This window comes from Myotis nattereri (genome assembly GCF_964212035.1).
Source record: "Myotis nattereri genome assembly, chromosome: 2".
In the NCBI taxonomy this organism is placed as follows: Eukaryota; Metazoa; Chordata; class Mammalia; order Chiroptera; family Vespertilionidae; genus Myotis; species Myotis nattereri.
The window spans coordinates 59,719,193-59,735,765 of NC_138076.1; the positions used below are offsets into that span (position 1 = coordinate 59,719,193).

At 40.8% G+C, this 16,573-nt stretch overlaps 1 protein-coding gene across 7 annotated transcripts in view; it reads right to left on the reverse strand.

The window, feature by feature from the left end:
• Nucleotides 1–9,295: 9,295 nt before the first annotated feature.
• LMO7 (LIM domain 7) overlaps nucleotides 9,296–16,573 on the reverse strand; it is a gene marked incomplete at its 5' end in the record, with an annotated part of 216,571 nt that continues 209,293 nt past the window's right edge. For 6 of the 7 annotated variants that reach the window (XM_081084184.1, XM_081084183.1, XM_081084182.1 and 3 more), the window contains 4 exons: nucleotides 9,296–10,040; nucleotides 11,354–11,456; nucleotides 12,552–12,660; nucleotides 14,476–14,751. In XM_081084184.1, coding sequence (XP_080940310.1) covers nucleotides 10,018–10,040; nucleotides 11,354–11,456; nucleotides 12,552–12,660; nucleotides 14,476–14,751 — 511 coding nt within the window. In that variant the 3' untranslated portion in view covers nucleotides 9,296–10,017. The remainder of the gene's footprint in view (nucleotides 10,041–11,353; nucleotides 11,457–12,551; nucleotides 12,661–14,475; nucleotides 14,752–16,573) is intronic. The other variant, XM_081084185.1, reaches the window with a different exon arrangement.

The following is a 16,573-nucleotide window of genomic DNA, read 5'->3' on the forward strand; positions in this document are numbered from 1 at the left end:
CAGGAAGGGGAAAAGGAGACACTCTGGTGGGGTGTTGTTTTTCAATCTTGTGCCAACAGTGCCACCTAGTGTTCCACATACATGAAAGGAGCGCCGCGAGTAAATCCGTGCAAAGAACTGCAGTTAGGAACACAATTGCACTCCATGCTATTTACTGTCGATTTTTCTAAAATTGTGTCGATGGTGTATCATCTCAAAAGCTGAAATGCCGTTTTTAGACGATAGCTTCTTTATTTTTTTTTAAAACTCCGCATTCACCATTCAGCTCAGAGTTAACATGCATCGTTCGGTTCTATTTGCCAGACCTTTTCCAAGAGCTTTTTCCATGAATTGACTCTGTTCTGGTCGCAAGAAGCTTATGAGATATATAAGCCCCGTATTAACTGTGTCTTACACATAAGAGAGGCACGGAGAGGAAAAGCAAGGTTACACATGTAGTGAGCAGCGAGCCACAGACCATGTGACTGTCAACACGCATTAAACCAAACTGCGCCTCATTCTAAGCGCTAATTGCCATTAACAAAATAATTAGAAAACAGAATTACCAAACTTTTCCATTAACAAAATAATTACAAAACTTGAAGTCAACCACCAAGGAATTGGGAAACAAACACAGCTCTTCATGGGAAATGCAAAATTCAGGGTGAGACCAAGTGTTTTTATCTGATTAACCACAGCTTTTCACATGGAGATTTGATTCTCCGGAAGTTCAGGTTTCTGCCCAGGTGTATTATAACCAGACGAACAATAGCATGAGACCCACTGCTAACGGTCCAGTTCTCCAACAGGTGTAAAGGTGTTTTAGCACAATACCCTTCACCTAGAGCAGTGGTTCTCAACCTTGGCTGCACATTGGAATCACCTGGGAATCTTTTTAAAATCCTGATTTCTGGGCCTCATCCTCCGGAAATTCTGTTTCTTTGTTACTAATGTTGTGGCCCCACTCCATAACAAAGAAACAGAATTTCCAGAGGATGAGGCCCAGAAATCAAGATTTTAAAAAGATTCCCAGGTGATTCTAATGTGCAGCCACGGTTGAGAACCACTGACCTAGAGTAATAAAAACACATTAAAAGGATGTAAGATAGGAAAAGCCCGAACAAGGAAAAGCCTAATCTCTGGTCTGAGACGCTTTCATCAATTCACTTCACTTCGTTGGGTTCAGTTGCCAGGGCTGTAAACATTTTTAATTCCACCTTTAAAATAATGTATGACCTCAGTTTAGAAAACTTAAAATGAAAGAGAAGCACATAGCCCCTGATATTAATATTTAGGTATAAATCATATAAAGCAATATAATAACCTGTGTACTTACTAAAATATGCTAAAAATAGAAGGTAAAAAAGATGTAAGTATAAAAGGCAGTATTTTAAATTATTGGTATAAAAAACCGTCCTCATAATTTTTTCTAGATATTTTTTGGGAGCACAGTATAATTGAATATCCTCTAATTTTCAAAAAATCTTGGTGACAAAATGATTGGGAGGTTTGATTGGAACGAGTGTACATGGCTGTCACAAAGGGCCGGTGGGAAGAGTTTGTGCTGGGCTGCTTTAGGTCATGGCGCTCACGGCTCAACGCCATCTCCCATGCAGACAGACCCTGTGCTCACAATAAGCCGGTAAATTTCCATCCCACTACAGTCACTCACGGACTCTTCCTTCCTAAATATTTGTGTATATTTAAACAAATCGGTTCAAACTCTGCTAAAATATATCATTTGAAAATATTTTTCAACATATTTGTTTCCAGTGAGAAATATTGTTGAAATATTGTTGTTTTGTAACAAAACCATATAACCATGGAAACTTTTTAATCATGAATTTTCAAAATATTCTCTCTACAGCATGTTTCTCTTGGAAGGAGTAATTCTTTATTCATTTTTAAATTATCGCCTTTATTGTACAATATTAAGTTTATGTTTTTGTACTTTAAATGTCTACTAGGAAAACTATAGATAGCCACTTATCAGGGAAAAGGTCAACAAATTTAGAACACTTTTTAAAATTTTTTCCCTTTATTGATGATTAAGATATCACAAATGTGTCCTTATCCACCCAATCCTGCCCTCACCCTCACCCCCTGTTGTCCACATCCATCACTTATGCTTACATGCATGCATACACGTCCTTTAGTTGATCTCTCCCCCTAAACCCCCCCCCTTTTTTTTGGCAAGGAAAATAATGCATAAAATCTTCAAGTTCAACTACTGGCAAACAAAATAATGAAAGTAAAACCTTCAAACTGTGTTGCCATCAAGTGTGTAACAAAAAAAGAGACTTTCATGGTAATTCCCTATCTCATTACAAAGTTATTCTACTCTAGTAAAGGTCTTGTTTTTATAGTGTAAAAAGTGTTTGCTAGGGGCTAGGGAGTGGGAAAACAGGGAGAGGTTGATAAAGGTTATGCATGTTCAGTTGTAAGATGAATAACACCTGAGGACCTAATGTATAACATGGTGATTGTAGTTAATAATACTGTATTGTACAACTGAAATTTGCTAACAAAACAGAGCTTAAATGTTCTCACTAAAAAAAAGGGATAAATATGTGGGGTGATGAATGTATTAATTTATCCAATTAGGATATTTTTTCACGATGTATACATGAATCAAATCATCACATTATATACTTTAAACATTTTCTAATTTTTTTTATATATCTTTATTGATTTCAGAAAGGAAGGGAGAGGGAGAGAGAGATAGAAACATCAATAATGAGAGAGAATCATTGACCAGCTGCCTCCTGCACGTCCCCCGACTTGGGATTGAGCCCACAACCAGGGCATTCCAGTCCCTTGACTGGAATCAAACCGTGGACCCTTCAGTCCGTAGGCTGAACAGGCCACTGAGCCACACCAGCCAGGGCTAAACAGTTTCTAATTTTTAAGCTGAAAAAAAAGATCTTCTTTTTATAAAAGTAACCACATTTGTACTAGTAAATATCTGGCTATAATTTCTTTGAGGCTAAACTTGCAATAAATGATACATAAAAATAGTTTAATGATAATGATAATATAAGACTCTGTAACCATATTCTAGAATTTTTTTTATTCTAAAACTAGAGGCCCCATGCACGAATTAGTGCACCAGTGAGGTCTCTTGGCCTGGCCTGCGGGATCAGGCCAAAACTGGCTCTCCGACATCCCCTGAGGGGTCCTGGATTGCAAGAGGGCACTGCCAAGCTGAGGGACGCCACCAGTGCACTATCAGGGTGGGGAGGGACATGGGAGGTTGGCCAGCCGGGGAGGGATGGCAGGAGGGCTCCAGGGCAGGTCCGGCCCATTTCGCTTATTGGCCAGACTCCAGCAGCAAGCTACCAGAGTGTCTGCCCCCTGGTGGTCAGTGCACGTCATAGCGAGCAGTTGAGCGTCCTTAGCATATTACACTTTGATTGGTTGAACAGAGGACCAGACACCATATTAGGCTTTTATCTATATAAAGAGATAATATGCAAATTTGTCCGGGATGCCTTAACAGTCATGACCAGCTCCAAGTCTTAATAGTCACAACCGGAGCAGCGGACACACACAGGGCTGGGGGCCTGTTCCCAGCGGCCATGGCGTGGCTCAGAGCACTCCCCCAGCAGACACACACAAGGTGGCCTCTGCGTGTGAGCTGCAGAGGAAACACCTTTTCTGATTGCTCATTGGCTAAGCTCCCTGTACACCGCCACTAGCAGTGTTCTTGGTAACTTGGGTAATAAGAATCCAAAAGGTGATCTAGGGTTTTTCCCCACACTCCTGGAGGAAAAACTGAAGGTCCACTGCTGGAGGGGCTAAGATATGTCATATCCTGCCCTAGCCGGTTTGGCTCAGTGGATAATGCCTTGGCCTGAGAACCACAGGGTCCGGGTTTGATTCTGACCAAGGGCATGTACCTAGGTTGCAGGCTCCTCCCTGGCCAGGGCCCAAGTCAGGGCTCATGCAGGAAGCAATCAATCGAAGTGTCCCTCTCACATTGATGGTTCTCTATGTCTTTCCCTCTCTCTCCCACACTCTCTAAAAATCAATGGAAAAATATCCTCAGGTGAGGATTAAAAAAAAAAAAAAAGGAAGAAATGTCATATCCTATGAAAGACACATCATGAAAATGCCTAAAGAAAGTTGTCATTTTTTTCGTGGTGAAGAGACTGGAGTCCATGTTTATGAAAACACCTTGTCGGCCGGCAGTGATCAGCAGCAGCAGGGGTGGTGGGGGTGGCGCCTTCCCCTGATCAGCCCAGTCACCTCCTGCAGAGGGAGGCCAGACTGTGGCTTAGGCCCACTCCCCATAAGCCATCAGTAAGACATCCCCTGAGGGCTCCCGGACTCTGAGAGGGGGCAGGCTGGGCTGAGGGAACCCCCACCCCAGTGCATGAATTTCATGCACTGGGCCTCTAGTTATATAGAATAGCTGTTCCATCAGTGGGTAAACATACATAGTTTAACCATAAGTTACTATTTTTAGTAAAAGTAATTTTCTGTTCTAGTTGATGGTTCATAAAGAAATAGTTCTTGTATTTCATCACTAAAACCACTTAGCAAATACAATAAGCTGAGATGTGATGGAGATACCTAGACTAAATAGCCAACCTCCCACACTGTATTACTTGTTCTTATACTTATTTCTTCTTAACTTCAGTGATGTTTCTTGTGCCGCCTCCAGGAATATTTGCTGATAAAGGAATACACTTGTGTCAGTTTCCATGTTATTTTCAGTATATTATTTCAACCATTTTCAACCTCAATAGGAAGAACAAGGGTATTTGCCTTTCTACCATCTACAAAAGATGCTTATAAATATTTACCATTGTATGTAGTATGTAAAGGATGGGTTAATTCTTACTTGACTTTAAACATCACTGGAAAAAGTTGTAGAGGTTCTTCATGCTCTTCACACTTAGTTTTTAAATCTGACTTGCAAGGTGATGCCACAAGAAAATTGTATTACATCACAACATGCAAAACACGGGCACCACTGTCACCCTCCATAGTGTGAAACGCTTCAGCCCTCAGGAGGTCTCACGGTGTCTCTGCTACATGTGACTAATTTAGCCATAAAGACAGGCATGTTTGTGTCAACCCTTCCATGATATATTAGAATAGCTTAATTTTTTTTCAAACATAAAAACATAAATAAATGTTCTAATATGTTCTTCCTGCATGCACCTCATTTTAGAGACCACGCATAAGAAATGAGTTACAACTGGCAAAACAGGCAATGTAGAGGTCATTGGAGCAACCACTATCTCACTGAAAATCAGGTGGACTTGATACTATAAATGCCATTATTTCAGTGATGAGCACACATTTATAAATGCAATTTAAGTACTTTAATATTTTTAATCAGAAATATCCTAGTGTACTTCCTTTATTTATTTAGTTAGTTAGTTATTCCTCCCTGGATTGATACTTTTTCCATTGATTTTTTTAAGAGAGATTGGAAGGGAGGGGGAGAAACAGAGAGAGAAACATTGATCTGAGAGAAACACATGGATTAGTCGCCTCTCACACGCTCCCCAACTGGGGCTGGGAACCGAGGTTGCCATCGAGGTACGTGCCCTTGTCCAGAATCAAATTCGAGACCCTTTAGTCCATAGGCCTATGCTCTAACCCAGCTGTGGGCAAACTACGGCCCGCGGGCCGGATCCGGCCCATTTGAAATGAATAAAACTAAAAAAAAAAAAAAAAGACCGTACCCTTTTATGTAATGATGTTTACTTTGAATTTATATTAGTTCACACAAACACTCCATCCATGCTTTTGTTCCGGCCCTCCGGTCCAGTTTAAGAACCCATTGTGGCCCTTGAGTCAAAAAGTTTGCCCACCCCTGCTCTAACCATTAAGCCAAACTGGCCAGGGCCTGGTGTACTTTCTCTAAGTAAACAGAGGCATGAGGACAGGCTATTAATTTCCGTTTTTAGTTGGTAAATATCAAAGTAACTGTCTTGTGCTGAATAATGTCCCCACCCTAGTCCCTGGAACTATAAATCTGTCACCTTATCTGAAAAAGGGGCTTTGCAGATGTGATAAAGGACCCAGGGACAGAGATGACCTTTGGCTGACAGAGCAGGCCCGATGACCCGAAGGAGTGCCAGGTTTGAGGTGTAGGGATGGATGCCGAAGCTGAACGCTGGACAGGCTGTGCTGCACAGATCTTCCAGACGCTGAGCAGCCGGAAGGTGGACACCCCAGTGGATGCCATCACAAAGGGCTAACGATTACAAAGACCAGACAATAGATGCTCCGGTGAGCCAGGGAGAAACCAGGGAGAACAACGCGCTCCCCAGACCCCCCACAGGGCCAAGACTCCATCACTGTGTAAACAAAGGCCAAAGGTCAGATGCCAACTTCAGGGAAGAAGAGGGGCTAGGGAAAATCCTGATTTGACTGTTTGTATTTTATTTCAACTATAAAAATGTTCATTTTCATAGTTGAACTTTATAGTATGAAAATACCACACTTGTTACTGTGTCCCTAATAAACCTGGCACACAGCCAGTACCCAATAAACACTTGTCCTACCTTCTCTCTCCCATCCACTTTCATCTGGCCTCCTCTTCAGCTATGAGCTATATTCCTGAGACTAGAATTTAAACATATTCAGAATGGAGGCATCATGGCCATCCCAGACCTCATTATACTTCTGAACTTGAATGTATGACTAAGGGATTCTGAGAAGCTAGTCTGATTTGGAGGTAGAAATAAATTTAAGAGCACATGACTTGCAAGCTTGACCCGGGCGTTCTGGCATCTTTGATGGATGTTTTCCTGCTGCCAGAGAACAGGTTGAAAGGGAGAATGAGTTTCTGACAAATGTTAAGAGGAACTCTCTATTTAGCCTGAAATGGCAACAGACAGATCAATGCCTCACATGCAGGTCTGTGACAGTGAATTCATTATAGATCTTATAAAGCACTTAGCTACAAAAAAAAAAAAAAGAAAGGTAGCAGCAAGTAGCATGCGAAAATATGTAAGTTACAAGCCTGAATGGAACCTAGAAAACACTGCTGCACCATTTTCAGGTTCTAATAGTCCTTTCCTATGGAAATGCTGTTTTTCCTCCAGTCTAATTTTAAGAGCAAGGAGTTTTGATAATCTCCCACAGGATTGTGTTATAAAATTGAAAAATACTATCCATGAAGCGCTTTGAGGATATTTATAGTGTAAGCATTAACAGTTATCAAGCAGAAATCATCAAGAGAGCCACTGAGTCCCCTTAACTGTGTTCAAAGGTGTCTTGGGATTACAGTGTATAAACTCCATCATCTTAAGTTTAAAATTTAATTATTAAAAGGTGAGTATTTAACACATGATTTCCTTTCATGAATTTTTATGTAAGAAACTTGAAAAAGCATGAGACTATTTTTCATACTTTACATTCACAAAGTGTTCACGGGTATTCTCAAATTATTCAGGTCCCTGGTTTGATTTTTTTTTTTTTTTTACTTCAGCACCACCATGAGCTGAGCTTTCTTTTACATTTGCTTGAACAGATCAAATTTTCTACCAACTTTTTTCCCTCAGGTAATCCCTGTTGGGTACAATCAAAGGAAATATTCTTGTCCACTCTCCTGTTCTTTCTATATTGTTCCTTAAGAAACCCACTAACTTACAAGGTTTTAATTATGAAGGCACTGGGTCTAGAAGAGTGCAAATAATGTTTGAGAATTCATCAAGGCTAACTGTGATAAGCACTGTGGTTGACTCTCCAACCCTGACTCCAGCAGACTCCCATTAATTACCAATAGCCCGATTGGGAAGTTTATTCCCATTAAGGAGGTTCTGATGGCCAAGAGATGAGATTACCCTTGGTTCAAAAATGGGAAAATCACCCAAGTTTGGCAAATGTGAAAAGAAGGGTTTTGCTAATGGCTTCTGGGAAAGTTCCCTTACACATATAAGAGCCATGAGAACTCAGTCTTGCAACCATGGTAGTGACAAGCCTTTGGATCAGGCCACAGTTGTAGGTGGCCAACCTGCCTGAGATAAATGACACAGGTCTTCACTCACCTTATTGAACTGCTAGATGAACCGACCTTCTTGACTTCCTCTCAGGTGGGGAAATAAACTTTTCATTGAAGTCAATTCAAGCGTGCAAACAAACATTAATAGATGCCATTTCTTTCTCCTGCGTATACTCAAACACTTCTCTCCAGTTACTGTTAGGCACTTCTTATATGTCAACCCTGCAATATATCCAGAACAGACCTCATCTCCCTCCTCAACAATATCAGTCTCTAAACGACCTAAGCTTGAAGTTCCAGAGTTACTCTTTCACTTCTGTTCAGGTACCATCATGGTTTCGAGTCATGATCTCATATCATCCACTATAGTTCTAACCTATTCCAATACAGTTCTCATATCCTGAAATTATCCATCCACTCCACTCTCATTATTATAATAGAATCAAGCAAGTTTATATTTTTCTCAAAGCATGCTTCAGTGTTTTATTCTTTAATTCCCACTCCAGATTGCAAAACATTAGAGATATCAGTATTTTTACTGTACACATTTTCTAAACTCATTGTTATATATTTTTTGAGAGAGAGAGAGAGAGAGAGAGAGAGAGAGAGAGAGAGAGAGAGAGAACATCAATGAGGAGAGAGAATCATTGATTGACCGCCTCCTGCACTCCCTCTACAGGGGATCGAGGCCACAACCAAACCCCGAGATCCTGGCTCATAGGTCAATGCTCAACCACTGAGCCATGCCAGCTGGGCTCATTTTTATCACTGAGGAAGCAAAAGAATAAAGATTTTATGCAAATGATCCAACAATTCACCATTCACTTCACCTCTTACCATAAAAATGTACTGCATTCAAAAACAGCTTCCCATCAAAAATAAAGTTCCTTGTTAAAATTTTTCTATAAAAACAGCCGAAACCGGTTTGGCTCAGTGGATAGAGCGTCAGCCTGCGGACTGAAAGGCCCCAGGTTTGATTCCGGTCAAGGGCATGTACCTGGGTTGCGGGCACATCCCCAGTAGGAGATGTGCAGGAGGCAGCTGATCGATGTTTCTAACTCTCTATCTCTCTCCCTTCTTCTCTGTAAAAAATCAATAAAAATATATTTAAAAAAAAATTTCTATAAAAACAATATCAAGAGTGTGGTGATAGTTTCAGAGGTATACATTTACGCCCAAACTTGTCATATTGTCCAGTTTATATATGCAATTTATGATGCCAATTTATACCTCAGTGAAGATGGTAAATAAAACATCACAAAAAGTCACATACTGAAATATGACTAAAGTACTTGGAAGGTAGACACACAAAAAACACACACAAGAAAAATAAATAAAAAAAGAACCACTCCTTAAATGCATCAGCAATTTTATTTACAAATACAGTTGGACAGAAAGGCTCACTACTTCCTGGTATACAATTTTTGGTATACAAACTATAGTGATTTTTCATTAATGAAAAGCAGCAGCTTTCTATTGAAAACTGGCTAGTGACAATTCTAAAGAAAACAGGGCTCCCCTCATCAAGCAAATAGCATTTCATATAAGCTAATTGTTTTCAAATCATAATATATAGCTGAAAAGAAGGATACAGAAAGCAAATTTGGGGGTGCATTTTAGTGACATTTTCCATATGGTTCTGTATTAATTTAGCATACATTACAATAAACAGCAAATGCAATTATATATTTATATTAACTATTTCAAATAATGTTTTAGAACCTTTTAAAAAAACAATAAAATAACCCTCTTCAAAACCCCACTGATCATTATCAGCCTCAAAAATATTTTGAAGTTCTTTTTACCCTTGTGCTGTTAGGATGCTGAACTCAGAAAGTAAATACTGCACTTTTCCCCACACATAATTACCTCCTTATAAATAAACAACAACAAAAATACAGGTTCTACCAAGTCTATACTGCTCTGATGTAATCTACAGAGGCAAAAAAAAAAGTGTTATTCTTTAAAAAAAGAGAGAGAGAGAAAGACATACAACATATATTTATAGATCTACATCAGCAGCAACCAACTCTTCTTCTATCTGCAACAGCGCTTTCGTATGGAGGCTTACATCACATGGCGGTTGGCCGTCCAGCTGATCAGGCAGGGAGAGAAGAAAGAACAGCGCTTAGATTCAGAAACTCTGGAATATTGCCGTTTGGGATGCATAGCAGTAATCACTCAGAGAATGGCCTCTCGAGGTAGAAAGTCACCTTGTCACTCACTGAGGATAAAGCGAGGCAAATCACAGCCTCTGGATACTAGAAGTCTTGGAACTGCTGGTATAGAAGTAAGTTACACTCAACTCTCTTTTATTTGTGTTGGAGAAAAGGCATGGGTACTTTTTCCATGGTGAGTCCCCCAAATATAAATTCTATTTGGCTTTGAAATTTGATTGAAGAGAGAAAAGCACACACACATATACACACTCCCCCCCATTGCACACCCAGCCTTGACATTCTCCAAGCTCAGTGGCAGCATCCAGAGAAGGACTGGGCTGCTGGGGTAAGAAGACTCAGACCCCGCTGACAGATAAAAGAGAGTTGACTGGGCTGAAACCATTTCCAAAGCACTCTTCACATAAAGGGCCATATAAATACCTCTGAGTTCAAAAGCAAAGGGATTTGCTGATACCACTTGTAACACCCTTTCACATTGGGAAGAAACACATGTTACCAGCATCAAGGTTCAAAACATACACGGCAGTAATGGCTGTCTTCGTGGAGCTATAAGCAATACGCAATCTAATCGCGCTACCCGCGGTTTCATAGCACACTTAGAAACAAAAACATGATTAGACGCAAAATAGCATGTGACGTTGTTGAAAAACTCAACTTTTCCGAAAATAACAGTGAAGTGCCATATAATCAGACCTCATGCTCTCCTTTTAAAAATGGGTATGCTGATATCTGATTACGTAATAACGAAGCATAAACTGACTATTCTCTATGACCTTTCAAACCACAGTTTTTAAAACTGATCATATTCTAAATCACATAATCAGAGCCCCTTGTTAAATAATAGAAATCAGCTAACGGCTAATGATGAGAGAACACTTGATGACAGTCTACACCAAAAAGTCATGTTAACTGTGTTTCGGTTTGTTCAGATCCTCAGGTCATTGGCAGTTTCTCCAGACGAAGCAGACCCCACAGGACATCGTCCTGATTCGGGCACACGCCCCTCTCCAGTTCCTCAGCCCCACACCCACCCTGTGTGACTGCACTCCCGAGCTCTGACCCACCCACCGTACCCTCTTGGAATGGGTGGGCCACACTAAGGTTCCTGAGACCTGGAGTTCTAAGGCAGAGAGCTCGAGGGGGAGATGGACGCAGGTTCAGGGAAATGCATGGGAACGCGCGGTTTCCTTAAAAGATTAGAAATTTTCTCCCTGATTTGCTCTCTTACATTTGAATCGGAGATAGCAGTTGTTGCAGTAGAGTTGGTTGTTTCGGATTCTGACTTCGGCTCCTGAGGAAGAGCCTCCGAGGTCACACTCACAGGCAACACACTGAGAACAAAAAAAAAAATGCACATGCGATGAGCTCAAGAAAGGTTGGGGCGCTCCTGGAAAAAACAACTGCGCAAAATGCAGCTAATAAGCTCTTAGATATATTTCAGGGGAAAAAAAGCCAAAAGATAATTAGTAGATTAAAATCAAGCCTGCTACATGAGACATTAAAGAATTCATAGAGCCAATTTTAAGAGCCAAGATGATCATTCTAAATATATCAAAAGAGCGAAAACAATTCATTGACTGGCTTACAGAAAGCGAGTCTTCTCTTCTCACTGGGGAATGAGTGAGGATAAAGCACCACATGAAAGGACCGTGGGAGTGAATGGATGCTGGGGGTCTGGCACTCCGCTCTGGCGTGGGCCTCGCCCAGGGCTCCCACTGCACCAGCCTGGCAAGTGTTCGCACCTGAAGGCTGGGCATTTTGGTTCCAAGTGCTCCAACACTAATAATTGTGACTCATTCTGCTTTCCCTAGAAACTGCCCACGCCAGCAATATACAAGCTTAAACAAGCTGTGGTCTGTGGGACTCTGGGATCAACAACCAGAATCACTCTATGGCCCAACACAAGTTCAAGAATCAAATAGATGTGTCTCTAAAGACAGTTACCGCAAAGTAAAGTCATTACAGCCTTAGTTCTTCTCATGTGTAAGCAACCATCAAGTGCAAGCAGCTATGCAACTGTAAAAATATTTCCCATGCTTTTCCTTAGTCAAAGCTAGGCTTTTAGATACTTTTATAATTGCACGTCCCTTCCCCATGCTGTTAATGACACTATTAAATTATATTTCAAATATGCCGAGGACCGCATGACAGAGAAAGCATTTATGCACTGTAAATTTTACTAATGGAATCTTCACAGATTGGAGATGGGGAGTGCAGAGCATGTCTACAACTTTTGAAGCCAGGTTCAGGATTTGAGAACTAAGTAGTAGCAAGCCATTTGCAAATGATTCCAAATGCAGCACAGATCGACAAATACAGCAGCACCTAGCTCGCTAACGGCACGTCCATCCCCAGCGCGCAAAGCAGCCATGCGCTCTCCAAGCAAAGCTTTGCAGGGCAGCAGCGGCTGTTTATCTTAATCTCACCTTAAAACAATATAAATGATAACAAAGACCCAGGGACTCGATGATCATGGCAGCTCCTTTGCCCAGAATGTTATTACAGTAGGAGCACACGCGCTTCCCACTGACTGACCTAGATGCAGAACGAGAGTGGAATGGAGGCTTTCATCTGTGCAGCTCAAGGTTATTATCTTACAATCACACTTGGGTGTTAACAGTAACAATTTAGGAAAGTCTCTAATCTGTGGGAGGAAAAGTTTCACCAGCCAATCAAAATGTGCCCTGATTTTATTATACCTTGAAGGATCTCTGTGATGGTTCAGAAATCCTTGATGCCTATTCAATAAATGAACAATTTTGGTGTAATTAGTGCACTCTGCATTTCGAGAGGCTATCCTCCTTAGATCAACTTGTATTCAGCAGTCGTCTCCCCTCTTCCAAAGCACAAGTCTAATCATGTCATCTCTCACCAAAAGAGCAGCCCACCACTTCTTCCGAAAGGCCTTGTAAGCTACCCTCCCAACCTTAGTTTCCCATCCTCTTTTTCATTCGCCCAATATTTCATTTAAACAGAAGTAGCTGCTTTCCTTACTGTGCCTCTGGCTTGAGGACTGCCTCTGGAGAGAATGAAACGGAAAATGCCTGTTAGCTACCATTTAGATAAGTAAGGAGAGTTTCTACCTCCCTTTGGATAAAAGTCTCACCTTTTCTCCAAGGCGGGAAGGGGTAGGCCACTTCTTACCTCTGGATGCCACAGTACTAGCCCAGCACTTCGGTGGCACTGAAAAGTGCACAGCTGTGGAGTGCCTCATGTCAGAGCACCACCTCCCAGACACAGGCCTTTTCAGCAGAAAAGCCCTTGCCCGTCTCCTGTGTGTTCTCCCAGGGGGGGCTCTCAGGAAATGGGTACTGCCCCCCCCCCCCCACATGGCCTTCATCTCCCTTTATAATTGACCATAAATTCTCACCCCACCTTCTCTCAACTCAAACTCCCTGACACATTTTATAGATCCTGGTACAAGCAACATTTTTAGATGCATCTAAAATATATTCTCTTAAGAAAAACCCCTTATTTAATGGGTAAAAAAAATCCCAATATAAATCATTGTGTTTCTACTTTTCAGTATTTCATTAGCATGAGAAGCAGTATACTGGTACGCTAGCAGCACTACCTTTGGGTAACACTAGAAACACTGCTGTGTGTGTGGCTTCATGAAGCCTCAGTGATCAGTGGGGAAGCTACGCAGATCTAAACGCCCAATGCCTGCTGCTATCTGAGCCTTCCTCCATAGCAAAAGGCAAGTGTTTATTCAAGACCTATGGTTATAACTCCTCCACAGTTCCCATGGCATATGATCCACAGAATCAGTTGATGTCGTCTGAACAAAATGTCGGCAAACCAGTAAGAGGCAGGCAATACTTTTGAAAATCAAGAACCAAAAAAACAAAAAACAAACAAACAAAAAAAAAACAGTATCTAACTGCTTAAAAGTTCCATAGACAATGGAGCTTGGTTGCAATGCTTTCCTTTTACACTCAGTTTCTGTAAAATGAGTTTGTATTGTCTCATTAAAGCAGTCAACCCTTTTACAAGACTGCTTTTGCTCATAAATTTCAAATGCATTCATAGACTACTGTGTATCTGTATGATTGCATACTGAGAACGATCCAGGTACATCTGCACCCAAGTCACTGACCACAGCACTGGCCAATGAGACAGCGGCAATGATGCTGGTATTTGAGAGGTCACCAAGGGCTTCGGGAGACATCCATAAATGCTCTTAGAAAGCTATGAGGAAAGCCCTTTGAACTGATCTGACAAAAGAACACAACTTGATACATTCAAAAAGGCATGGCTTTCTTTGGGAAGCTTGGACAAGATTTGGAGGGAATTTTAATGAAAAAATACCCCTGAAATTAAGAAAAGGAGAAACCCAAAGGGCCTCACCTGTTACGTGGCTGGGATGGGGAAGTTGAAGGGAAATGGCTGCGTGGAGTGGGCGACGGTGCGGGGCTGGTCTTCACGGGCCCCGCTGCAGGCGGGGGTACGCTGGAGGACGGATTTCGCATGTAGGCACGGTTGGATGTGGACACCAGCTGAGGGGGTGGGCGGCTGAAGTCTTGGACAGAGGAAGAAGCATAGACCCCAGTGGACTGACTGAGCCAAGGCGACTGTCTCCAAGAATTGGACCTTGGGGACTCCAGGTTATCTAGAGATTCGCCTCTGAAACAGAAAGGATTAGCCACAATTACATAACACAGTCAACCAGAAATTATTTAACATTACAGTCACTAAAACATCACTTTTATATATTTTATAAGCAGGTGTTAATCTAACAAGTCCAAGTATATATAAATCTACTTTTAAAACTGAAGTTTCTTTTCATCAGAGGCATCCTGGTGTTTCATATTCAGTTAACCTTCATTGATTTCTATTTTTATTTACTTGGTGCTTAGGTTAAAGAATAAATACCAAAGTAGAAAGGAAAATACAAAGAAAAGTATTTTTAAATAAAATACTCAAAGACCACATATATTTGCCCTTTAAATCTTTAACTGTTTAGACATACCAATCTTCACTTTTAGACCCCAAACAAATGAAACCACACACATCTTTTTAAACACCTACATATGTCCGGTATTAGACTAAACACTGTCACAAAAGTATTGAATTATTTAATCTTCACAATACTATGTATATATATATATATATATATATATATATATATATAGTCTCATAGAAGTTAACTTGTCCATAATAAAAAGAGCTCGCCAGTGGTGGACTGGCTTTCAAACCAGTCTCCCTGATTCCAAAGTAATCCAGGCCATTGCTACTGTGTAGCCCTCATTCATTCACCACCAAAACCTCATGCAAATACAAAGTTTGGGAAATCCCTCTTAAATGAAGTAATATACTTACATTAATTCTTATCTATAAAAAAATGACTCCAAATTATGAGGGTATGTTTCTACCTAGTCAATTTTGTTATTATTTTTAAAACTTTATCTCTTATCCCAAATTTTAAAAATATATATTTTTTCTTTTGAAGTTATATAAGTACTACATCATCATGATGAGAAAGACCCAGGCAGTAGAGAGGGGTATCTGAAGGAATAAGGTTTTCCCTTCTCTCACCACAATTTACCTGTGCTAATCCCAAAAGTTACCATTATTAACTGTGTATCCTTCTACAAATTGACATATGTGAGTATAGCAATGTCTATAGTCAGATGCAATATATGTGATATGTTTACCATTCTTAAACAAATAGGATTATTCTACAATGCATATTCTTCATTGCTTTATTCCATATAATATATATGGTCTTAGAACTATCTTCATGTCAGTTCATGTGATATGACACTTTTGCGGCCCCCCAATGAACCATCCCTCCCGGCATCTGTGCCCTTGTGTAGTCCCCTCTCACTGATTCTGGGCTTGGCCATGTGACATGTAGACCTTTGGGACATGAGCAAGCATGATACAAATGGAGGTTTGCTAGTAAGCATTAGGGCTTATCCTCTTGCAAGGTTTCCTCTTTGAATCCAGGTGCTGTGTCATGAGGCTGCCCAAGCAGCTATGTGGAGAGCCCACATGGAGAAAAGAGGCTCCCAGCCGAGTTCTCAGTGGAGCCTTTCCCTCAGGGGTGAGCAAATCACAGCCAAGGCCAGCCTATGGACAACTCGTGGGCGAAAGGTATTTCATATTTTCAGTCATAAAACAACCAGAACAAAGAAAATCTGATGGAGACTTATGTGGCCTACAAAGTAAATTATTCACTATCTGTCTTCATACAAAAAAAATTTGCCAGCCCGGCTCTGAATGACTACAGCTGTCCAGGTTCCCTGATCAACACCATGTAAAGAACTGCCCAGTTGACCCTCAGAACTGTGAGATGTGAATCATTATTTTAACCCACAAAGTTTTGAGCAGCAATATGCTTCTTTCAATTCTTTAATAGTTGTATCATATTCTACCTAATCTGTGAGCCACCATTTAATTAGTGAGTACTAGGGACACTTTTTTTTTAAATTGTATATTTAAT